Source organism: Charadrius vociferus, unplaced genomic scaffold (assembly GCF_000708025.1).
Source record: "Charadrius vociferus isolate BGI_N301 unplaced genomic scaffold, ASM70802v2 scaffold3658, whole genome shotgun sequence".
Taxonomy (NCBI): Eukaryota; Metazoa; Chordata; class Aves; order Charadriiformes; family Charadriidae; genus Charadrius; species Charadrius vociferus.
The window spans coordinates 46,877-58,555 of NW_009649560.1; the positions used below are offsets into that span (position 1 = coordinate 46,877).

An 11,679-nucleotide genomic window follows, 5' to 3' on the forward strand; every position below is an offset into this window, starting at 1 on the left:
GAATCCTCATTCTTCTTCCATTACTCCATTTTCACATTCTCAAGTTGACTGAGTCTACAGTCTTATTTATGACTGAAAAAAAAGATAATATTGACCAGAAATCAAGCACATGTCCTGAAGTAGTGTATCAATTCTCCTGTAATGAGGCCTAACTTAATTATGTTAATTTTAGGTAGTAGATACTCCTGGTATTTTGGATCATCCTTTGGAGGATAGGAACACTATCGAGATGCAGGCTATAACTGCACTTGCACATCTTCGTGCTGCTGTGCTCTATGTGATGGATGTATCTGAGCAGTGTGGGCATAGCCTGGAGGAGCAAGTAGAACTCTTCAGAAATATTAAGCCATTGTTTGCTAACAAGGTAGGTTTGCTTTACATTATTTATAAACCCCAGGTTTTTATAACATGGTAACTTGAACTATGATTCTTTTTTTTTTCCTTTTTATTAGCCACTTATAATTGTTGCAAACAAATGTGATGTGAAGAGGATTGCAGAACTTCCTGAAGAGAGTCAGGTTAGTTTACTTGTCCCATGTCTCTCTCTCTCTTATGACATTTACAAAAATACTATGTGCAAATGTCATGGACGACTATCATTTGTATCGGGCAAAAACTTTAACGCAATCATTTCTTTATCTAACTATTGCATCGTGTCATGGAAAGTAGCTTTCTAGGTCTTTCTTAAAAACTGTCTAATATATATCCTTGTCTGAATATTGTAAATGCAAAGCAGAAAGCATGTCCTTAGTGGTTTCAGAAATCTCTGACACTGTGAGAACTTTCAGTTACTGCTGTGGTTGGAAGTAAGACTGAATAGCCTTGTTCAATAATCGTTTCAGTTGGAGTTCAGAGACAATGAGCATTAGACTGAGAGGTGTTGCTGAACACTTCCAGTAGAAGGTCCCACTGGGCAACACGTTGTGTATGTGCAGGGCTAATTCTTTTGTATGTGCAGGTTCAAGGACACACAGAATTTGTTTCGCGCTTTTTTTTTTTTTTTTTTTTTCCCCATTATAGCTTACAGGTCATTTATAGATGCCTTAGAGAAAGTAGTTCTTTGCTTATAAAAGAGGAAACGGGTTAAATAGAACTGTAGTTGTAAAGTTCCTGTTGTCTTTTTAGAAACACATTCTAATAAAACAGTAACAAGTTGCATGTGTTGATATTGGATTAAGATTTCTGTTCTTAATGTATTAGTAGATTAAGAAATGGGCAGAATGTCATTCTTTGGGGTAATGTTTCTATTTCAGAAAATATTTGAAACTTTTGAAGCAGAAGGATTTTCTGTAATAGAGACAAGTACCCTAACAGAAGAAGGTGTAATTCAAGTTAAAACAGAGGTAGGTCTCTTTCCTCTCAGTTTCATTCCAAATGAACAGCTAATGTTTTGCCTCATTTGTATGTATTTAATCCGAGATAAACTGTGCATTATAGTGATAAACTGTAAGCATGCGATCCTTTATAGCCTGTTGAGCCTCAGTGGACTTGGGCACAAATGGAAAATTATGTCTAATACAAATCATAATTTAAAAAAAATCTGGTGAGATTTTTCTTAGTCCTGTTGCTTTCTCTTATTGTCAGCTCATTGTAAAAAAAAAAAAAATAAAAAATCAGATGCATCTTTCCATGCTACTTTTTATATATAAAAACAATTCAATGCTTTCTTGAGAGCTAGAGAGGTAAGAGATTAGACAGAAGATGAGATGTGAAGCTAGATATTTGGGATTGAAAGCCTACTGTGTCATTTGTTGTATTGGGGAAGGCTTCGTTCCTTACCTAATGTTGCCATGTGCATTTTCAGGCCTGTGACAGACTGTTGGCCTATCGTGTTGATACTAAAATGAAAGGAAATAAAGTGAATGAAGTATTGAATAGATTACACTTGGCCATGCCAACCAAAAGAGATAACAAGGTAGGTTGCACGTTTACACTTTTTATTGTATTTCCCAGTACTTCCTAAGTAGGATAAGAATTCTGGTGTCTGAACATATGAACAGATAATTATGGTGAAATTTTCTTATTTTTTATCTATGACTGCCTTTCCCAGCTTGGCATTTTGTATGCTTTAGAAATATATTACTCTGCAATGGTGATTTATACCATTGTAACAAAATGTTATTCAAACTTTTTCCCCCTTTTTTATTGGGGTGGATTGTTGCATTAATTTCAGGAGCGGCTGCCTTTTATACCTGAGGGAGTAGTAGCACGTAAGAAACGCATGGAAGTAGACACACCCAGGAGGAAATCGGTAAGTGGCATCTCTTAATTAGGAAATCAGCAGATGTTTTTTACATTTGCTATAATAGCATACAGGTTTAAAATTAGAAGGTATATAAAGCCATGAATGTCTTTGCAGGAGAGAGATCTTGAACTTGAACTGGGAGATGATTATGTTTTGGATCTTCAGAGTAAGTATTCCGTAACAGTCATTATTATTATTATTATTAAGCAGTAAAGTTGCTATTGCAGTCTTAAGGGAGAATATCTAAACCTCACTCCTTTCAGCTGTTTTTTATTTCTGCTCCAGAACTGGTGATCGTCAGTGACTGTTCCTGTTTTCATAATGTCACTCAATTGTTTCCCATTTTAGAGTCACAGACATATAATGACTGGTGTGATGATTCAAGTGTTTTTTCCCTTTATATTGTGCTATCTCATTAATGCTTGATGCTCTCTTTGTTAAGAAAGTAGCAATATGACACAGACTGTGTGTATTTGTTTCAGCTGGGTATCTGTGGCTTACTGTGGCTCGGCAGTGGATCATGTTATTGAACAATATTTGGCAGGAGGAAGGGGATCAGAAGTATTTGTCAATATGTCAAGAGATGCCATCAAATTCTTGCCACTTAGGGATTGTGTTTGGTTTTTTTTTAATTGTGATCTGATTGTTGTTTTCTGTCATCGAACATTCTTTGAAATTATTTTCATCTCTTATATTAACTTTTGTTATATTTTTAAGAATACTGGGACTTAATGAATTCATCTGAAAAATACGATAAGATACCAGAGATATGGGAAGGTCATAATATACTTGACTACATTGATCCGGATATAATGAGAGTGAGTTTTCCATTCTTCTTTTCACACTTACCTTGCCTCTTTATCTCTTTATTTGTTTAGTGTAAATTACTGTATTTGTAGATTAAAAACAATACGGTTTGAGAACAAGTTCTTTTACACTGTCTGCAGTTGCCATGGGGAAAGATACTGTTTTCTGAACGGTCAAGGACAGGATTTCAGAAGAATGGAAAATTGCTTTACCTTGTCAGAATGATGGTGATCTTATCTTTTCCGTCTTAAAATATGAGGTTTACAGAAGATATATTTCTTCATTCTTTGACTGTAGCCAGAAGGAATGTAGCTATCAAACTTTATGTATTATTAATAATATGAAATTCACCCATCAAATTTATGTCTAGTGGAGTATGATGTTAAAGGAAATGGACTCAACTCTCAATTTATAACATTTTTATTTAATTACAAGCACTGCTCTTATTTCTTGCTGGTTGTTAAGGAGGAGTAGTGAGTGCAGACTCTGGAGCTGGCCGGTTATGCAGCTGGGTTCATCTGAATTGCTGGTGTTGCAGACTCACGCTGAATGTAGAAGGAGAAGGTTTTTTTCAGAGTGTATTTCCAGAAACAGCACAGCTAGCACAGTTCACATAGTACATCTGCGTTCTCACAGCGGGCAGCTTCAGGGCAGTCACACAAATACAGCCAAACTATAAGTGATGTGGTCAAGTAAGTCTGCTTAGCAGTGTGCCCCATAGGTTCTCCGTAATCTGTATCACCGGCTGCATTAAGTGTGGCTGGAAAGGTCATTATCAAGTAACTTCGTTCCTTTGAAGAGTCTGCATGTTGTCATGGCCCTGGGCCATGCAAAGATGTGACGTTGAGGATTGTAAGTCAGAGATTTGATGAACGTCTTGATTTTCATTTCATCTCTTCAAAATTTAAGAAACTGGAAGAATTAGAGAAAGAGGAAGAGCTGAGAGAAGCTGCTGGAGAATATGACAGCGAACCAGACAGTGATGATGAAGAAATGATGGAAATACGACAGTTGGCACGACAGATCCGAGAAAAGAAGAAACTGAAAATCCTGCAGTCAAAGGAAAAAGATACTCGAGGTCCGAGGATGCCTAGAACAGCTAAAAAGGCAAGTATAGAACATACTCTGTAGTAAAATCTTCCCGGTGTATAACTTATGAAAACTTATCACAGTATCGGGCAGTTGAAGTTACCACTTTTTCTCATGTTTGGCCCTGTCCTTTGCTACGTGCTTCCTTCTGTCCTCCAAGCAGTGCTGGTCACTACTTAGTTACAGAGGCCAAACCAAATGAGTGATAGTAGCCCTTTTTGTTTTGTGTAACACAAGTGAGTCTTTTGTAAGATTCCATATATATTGCAGAAGAAGTTTTGAAGAATACATTTCAGCTCGTTTAGTTGGATTGCTGCATTGTATTTTTTTATTATTATTTTAAATGCAAAGAATTGGGAGAATTATATACGTAACATCAAAATGATGCAAAATTTGTTAGAGCCCTCCCTATGCTGAAAAAGATTATATATCTTTCTTTTTGGAAGGCAGGTATCACACTTGCTAATGTCATAATCTCTTGTGACCATTCCAAGATGATTGCAGAATAACAAACTGATAACTAAACATTTTGCTGAAATAAATCTTGCTGATTTTGCACCCTCTGTTTCTTATCCTCCCCAAAGTGTGGGCCTTTTGGGAGAAGGAAACATTTCTCACTGAAATACCTCTCTTTGTCCCCTTCCGCCTGAAGAGGCAAACTATTTGAAAGACCCTTACAGAATGCTGGGGCATTGCAAGCCTGTGAAGAAGGATTTATGGGTGAAGAGAGTTAAGTTGCTAGAAATGTGAAATTATGACTTTCGTTATCTGCTCATGGGATGTGCCAAATGAATAAATATGTGGTGAATATAAATGGGCTTATGGTGGCGTATTAAGACAAAAAATAAGATAGAACCGTACATTTTTGAATGAAACCTGTTTTCTTCACTGTCTTTTGACAGGTCCAGCGGAAGGTGCTAGAGCAAGAAATGACTGATCTTGGACTCGACATGACTAATAAAGATGATGTAAGTTTTTGCTAGTTAAACACGACGTTTATCTAAAAGAGATTAATTTCATTACATGCTAAATTTGAGCACATTTGAAATGCATATTACAGTTGGCACAAGAAAGAGGGGATCTCTTGAGAAAATAGGAAACTCAGGTGAGGGAGTTGATACTGGAATTTCTGAGTGACGTGATCAAAACATTTTGGATAGGCTGAAACAATAAACTAACATTTATCAAGAATCACACATATATATATGTACACTGCTTTCTGTTAGAACTCTTTTGGAATTTGTGTATGATTCCAGAATGGGATTTGGCTGAACATACTTCTCAATTTTCAAGTCTGCTTTGTTGGATGAGACACTACTATGTCAGAAGTAGTAATAATGACATCAGGCTTATCTTTTTACAGTTCATTAATGCTGTGAATTGTAATTGAAGTCATTGAGGGCAACTGGCATCTTTAGATGGAAGGCAGCTAAAGTACTTCAATCATTGATTTGCCTTCGGGAGACATTTCATTTTATCAAAAATTTAAAAACCCCACCATTTTGCCAGCAAATCCAGCAGTGTTATGGCTATCTAGATCTTGAGACCTCAAATTCTTTAAACAAGGAGTTAGGAAACAAGGAATGTCAACACTGCACATCTGAAGCAAGCATTTCTGCTTCTCACAGCTGACTTGCCATATTGATTTAGGAGCGGTCTCAGTGAGGAGTAATTTAATACTTATGCTGTAGGATGATAAGTCTTCATGTCTGAAATTCTTTGGGGCTTTGTCCTGTAAACAGGGCACTAATCAGGGTAGGTTTCTTCATTGCTTTTTTGCTGTTGCAAAATTGCTTCAATATTGCCATCCATTAATTGTCTGTGTCTTTTTATCCATTACTTATGAATCTACTCAGACAAAAAAACAAAACAAAACAAAACCACTAGAAAACTGGAGTTAATTGTGGAAAGAATATGCTAATACTAATCAAAATTTTACTATTTTGAAAGTTTCTGTAGGACAGACGGGCAGTGTGACTAACAGTTGACAAGGTTGTTATGTTACTATGGGATAACACAATCACAGCAGTCCACTTCCTGTTGTTTCATATTAGTCTAATTAGAAATGGAGCATGTCTGAGCTGATTGTTTCTGTTTTTAATAATTAAAGTGATGCTTTGAATTTCAGGCACATTATGTGAGAAGATCCCGTAGTGCTACGAGAAAACGTAAACGTGATGAGTCTGAGACCCCTAAATCTGTGGCACGCAGTCGCAGCTCCTCTCGCACACCACGGGACGTTTCTGGTCTTCGCGATGAAAAGGTTTGTTGAAGTTATTTACTTTTATAGCAGTTAAACCAGCATGATTGTACTTAAACCAGCTTCTGGGAAACTTTCTGCTAGGCTGGCTGTGTTTGTCAGGAGTTCAGCTTCTCTTTGCAGCTTCATCTTCTGTTCATTTGAACACTCTTTACTTCAAAAATGCCTTGTTCATTCTTAAAAATAAGGTGTAATAACACAGACTAAGAAAGTATGTTTCAAATTTTTGTTTCTGTATGCAAGTATGAAGGAAGAGTTCTACAAACTGTGGAGTTCCACCTTTAGTAAGGTAGGAATTCCAGGGATAGTGCGATCATGATGTTAGTGTACTTGAGAAAGAAGAGTTTCGCTAAGGATGTGTCGCTTGCAGCGATGTTGTTCCAGAGTTGCAGGTGGGGGCATATGTTGGGTGTTAGTTAATGTCCTTGTTAAAAAATCATCTAGCTTAGTGTTTTTTTAAAAGGTAAAGCTAGTTATGTGAGTTACTGAGGAAGCTACTCTGCATGTTTGTTTGTTTTTAACTAGATGGTGAAGAAGGTCAAGACTATGGCAAAGAAGGCTCAAAAGAAAATGAATCGCCTGGGCAGGAAAGGAGAGTCGGACAGACACATATTTGACTTGAAGCCAAAACATCTGCTGGCTGGAAAGAGAAAATCTGGTAAAACACAGAGAAGATAAGCCGTCTTCTGAATTAAAACTGATTAAAACTGAGTTTATTAAAACTGATTTCTAGTCTTGTTTTCCTTTTTAGTTGTATAGAGTGTTTAAAGAGTACGTGGTTTGTGTTAGTGTACAGATACTTGAAGCTCAGAGAGGAAAGGTTCCGATAGCTTGATCTTGCAGTTCCAAGTGATACCATGAGAAATTTGTCGATACTGGTGGGAGAAACCATTTCTAAATAGATATAGAAAATACCTCTTTGTTCAATTTTCTTACTACTGACTTTCATGTAGCAGTAAAGCATTTAATGTTCTATGCAAAACTAGATTTAAAATGAGGTTAAATCTAGAAATGTGAAGTATTTGTTAATGAAGCTACCATCAGAATTAAAAATGAACAGCTTCAGTAAGGTTTGGTTTTCTGTGCGGAAGTTAATTCACAGAATCACAGAATGATCAGTGTTGGTAGGGACCTTTGGAGATCATCTAGTCCAACCCCCCCGCCAGAGCAGGGTCACCTACAGCAGGTTGCACAGGATGGTGTCCAGGCAGGTTTTGAGTATCTCCAGAGAAGGAGACTCCACCACCTCTCTGGGCAACCTGTGCCAGTGCTTTGTCACCCTCAAAGTAGAGAAGCTTTTCCTTATGTTCAGACAGAATTTCCTGTGTTCCAGTCTGTGCCCATTGCCCCTTGTCCTGTTGCCGGGCTGCACTGAAAGGAGTCTGGCCCCATCCTCTTGACACCTGCCCTTCAGATATTTATAAGCGTTGATGACATCCCCTCTCAGTCTTCTCCAGGTTAAACAGACCCAGCTCTCTCAGCCTTTCCTCCTGAGAGAAGTGCTCCATTCCCTTCATCATCTTTATAGCGCTCAGCTGGACCTTCTCCAGCAGTTCCCTGTCTTTCTTGAACTGGGGAGCTCAGAACTGGACACAGTACTCCAGATAATGGCCCCACCGGGGCAGAGTAGAGGGGGAGGATAACCTCCCTTGACCTGCTGGCCACACTCTTCCTGATGCACCCCAGGAGACCATTGTCCTTCTTGGCCACATGGGCACATTGCTGGCTCCTGGTCAACTTGCTGTCCACCAGGACTCCCAGGTCCCTCTCTGCAGAGCTGCTTTCCACCAGGTCGACCGCTAACCTGGTGCATGGGGTTATTCCTCCCCAGGTGCAGTACCCTACACTTGCCGTTGTTGAACTTCATCAGGTTCCTCTCCACCCAACTCTCCAGCCTGTCCAGGTCTCGCTGTATGGCGGCGCAGCCTCAGCCACTCCTCCCAGCTTTGTGTCATCAGCAAACTTGCTGAGGGTACACTCTGTCCCCTCCTCCAGGTTGTTCATGAATGTGTTGAACAGGACTGGACCCAGTACTGACCCCTGGGGAACACCACTAGTAACAGGCCTCCACCGGGACTCTGTACTGCTGATCACAACCCTCCGAGCTCTGCCATTCAGTCAGTTCTCAATTCACTTCACTGCCCACTCATCTAACCCATGCTTCCTGAGCTTACCTATGAGGATGTTATGGGAGAGAGCGTCAAAAGCTGTGCTAAAGTCGAGGTAGACAACATCCACTGCCCTCCCCTTGTCCACCCACCAGTCATGCCATCATAGAAGGCTATCAGGTTGGTCAAGAATAATTTCCCCTTGGTGAATCCATGTTGACTGCTCCTGATAACCTTCTCTTCCTCCACATGCTTAGAGATGACATCCAGAGTATGTTCCATCACCTCTCCAAGGATTGCAGTGATGCTGACTGGCCTGTAGTTTCCTGGGTCCTCCTTCTTGCTGTTTTTGAAACCTAGTGTGACTTTGGCTTTCCTCCAGTCCTCAGGCATCTCTCCTGCTCTCCAGGACCTTTCAAAGATGGTGGAAAGCAGCTTCGCAAAAACACCTGCCAGCTCCCTCAGCGCTCACAGGTGCATCCCACGAGGGCCCATGGATTTGCAGGTGTCAAGTTTGCCTAAACGATCTCTAACCCAATCCTCCTTGGTCAAGGGGAAGTCTTCCTTTCTCCAGACTTCTTGTGTACACTCAGTACACAGTAAGTGATGAGTTTACATTGTAGGTAAAGGCTGAAATTGGCAGGGAAGTAAGGGGAGACTGACCGGTACTGCGCAGTCACCATGCATGACTGAACCAGTTCGGAATGAACGGGAGCAACGCTGCCAGCTTGCTAAGCCAAACGGTGACTGAAGCTGGAGGAATAATGGCAGTTCTAGTACTGACCTGCCATCTGTAATCACCTAAAGCAGCAGTGGCAGGGAAGGTCACAACTTACAACTTCTAGTATTTCAGATTCATATTTCAGATATATAGAAAATGAGGATCAGACTGAAATTTTGTCCTGAGTGCACGTCAATTACACTACTGTTATCCTCTGCTTAGGAAGGCATTTTGTCTTCAGAAGCTGATAGAGAATTTTTGTCTGTCTGTTCAAGACAAAATATATTATCAAATGTGAAATACTCCACTTTTGTCCCTAGTTGGTCAAGAACAAGGTGGGAATTATCTAGAGGTTTGTGAAATTATGTTTTGCCTGAACGATACACTTAAAATGCACACTTTTAAAGATTAAACAGGAATCCAATTAAATATGCACGTTAAAAACAAACAGAAACCCAGAAAAGTATGAGGGAAGAATCTTTAAATTATTATTTTTTAAATAAAATGGGGTAAGAAGAGTGTGCAGATGTCAACTTTAGCATATTGGAGCATTATGTGTAAATCCATATTGTTTCCCTCATCTACTTCGTGTAATAAATTTGGTATTAAAAACACATTGTAATGCTGCAAAGAAGTTCAACGTCAAGAAAAACTTTAGTGTCAGAACTTTTAAGGGATTTTGAAGAATTGTTTAGCAAAACTTAGCTTTCGGCTTCCTTACGCACATTATTCCCACTTCAGGATATGCTTCGTCAGCTTTTGTTCCAAGCTGGCTGCTTGAACCACAAAAGCAGAACTTGGTTAAAATAAAAGCCTGCCCTGCTACCCCCCATCACCCTGCTTCAGCGGCGTTTATCATGTAATAATGACAGACGTTATTCTTCATGTAGCCTAAAGTCTGGAAAGAAAACAACAGTCCAAGTTTTTAGGTTAGGTATTTTAATCATAACCTTATCTTTTAAGATAATCTTTTATTTAAAAAGTATTTTAAGTATTTGAAAAGTACTGTAATATATTACTTGGGTGGTGTGGTTGATTGCACTGAATTCAGGAGAGCTGTTACACTGCATTAGTGTCCCCTCACCCACTATTATGTGCTTAAAGACAATGCATCAATTCAGGTCAACATACAACAAATGGCTCCAAAACCTCTCAGTGTTGAAGCACTAGAGATGCTGGCACACAGAAGCTTCAGCGCTGCCATCACAACTGGGCTGAGAAAGAGAAACGTTAACCAGTAAAAAAATTTAGTTTCACCTTGAAACCAGACACAGGCTAGTTATAACCATGTTTTACATGCGAGGAGAAGTGGCACGAACAACATCCTATTTCATCAAGACACCTCTGGGAGAAGTTAACTTAAGAAATCGAGATTGAGTAGCCTGCTAACAGAAGAAAACACAATTGAGCTTTTTTGTGGGAAAAAAAACCCCAAACACAAAAATCTTAAATTAAAATTGAGATACCCTTGATTACTTGTCTTACTAAAAGAAAGCCTTCCATTTTAGTCTTGTTACTCGCAATTTACCGCAGGATCAAAAAGCATTAGCTCTTGCACTCTGGTGCAATTTCTGATTAACTGAAATTAAGACCTGGTGTAAGCCTATAAATCATCAATCTTGAATTCTGGAGTTCAAGGGGTTCGAGTTTTCCCACGAATGACTTTTACTGTAGATGTTGCAGGGAAAAAAAAGCTTATCTCGACATACCTTTGTTTTCTGGAAGATGGAGCAGACTCACTGAATGCATATCCCTACTCCAAAGACAGGCTACTCCTGTATTAGAGTTGGTTATATTACACGTTTACATTTGGTGTAATTACCTCCCCCCACACCTTTAGACATGTCCAGTACTCAGCCATCAATTAATCAGAAAAGGATGGTGGGGAAAAACAACCCAACCCCCCCCGTATCTATTATCTAAAGCTATGACCCATATTGCAGCACTTCAAAGTGAAACTCAGTCCACACAGACAATCCAGTTACTTAAGCTTTTGTGTGTTTAGTTAATTATAGAGTCCAGCAGCTGAAGAGATTTGCTTTCTGCCATTAAAATCATCCTGATTGCTTTGAATTAATTGTTTTTTTTTCTCCAGGCAACTAGTCTTCTCAACACCAATGCAGAACTCAAGTTCTTTTGTAATCCCTATTTTAGAAGGCGTAGTCACATACAGCTGGGAACGTACCAGCTCCGCCAAATGAGCTGGAGAGGAGCCGCCCAAACGCCCCTGCAGCTCCTGTCCCTATGCGAGGGGGTAACAGCAAACCGGGCACACACAGGCTGAGGATCTTGGATATCACACCAGGCAATGGAGAAAGCTGAACCCAGGGGATTTCTTATGTTACCGGTACCCATCTCACAAAAGATTAAGCTTAACTTGGCCAGAAGGAACAGGGCTGGGGGGAAGAGGAGGGGAAGAGAGAAGAAAAAAACACTGGTTATAACCATC

General features: G+C 39.5%; 1 protein-coding gene across 1 annotated transcript in view; it reads left to right on the top strand.

Moving 5' to 3' along the window:
- GTPBP4 (GTP binding protein 4) overlaps window positions 1–7,125 on the top strand; it is a gene marked incomplete at its 5' end in the record, with an annotated part of 10,451 nt that extends 3,326 nt beyond the window's left edge. Inside the window, 11 exons of the mRNA XM_009890029.1 lie at window positions 173–364; window positions 453–518; window positions 1,254–1,343; window positions 1,805–1,915; window positions 2,174–2,251; window positions 2,360–2,411; window positions 2,963–3,063; window positions 3,962–4,159; window positions 5,044–5,109; window positions 6,270–6,404; window positions 6,927–7,125. Coding sequence (XP_009888331.1) covers window positions 173–364; window positions 453–518; window positions 1,254–1,343; window positions 1,805–1,915; window positions 2,174–2,251; window positions 2,360–2,411; window positions 2,963–3,063; window positions 3,962–4,159; window positions 5,044–5,109; window positions 6,270–6,404; window positions 6,927–7,079 — 1,242 coding nt within the window. The remainder of the gene's footprint in view (window positions 1–172; window positions 365–452; window positions 519–1,253; window positions 1,344–1,804; window positions 1,916–2,173; window positions 2,252–2,359; window positions 2,412–2,962; window positions 3,064–3,961; window positions 4,160–5,043; window positions 5,110–6,269; window positions 6,405–6,926) is intronic.
- Between the last annotated feature and the right edge of the window lie 4,554 nt (window positions 7,126–11,679).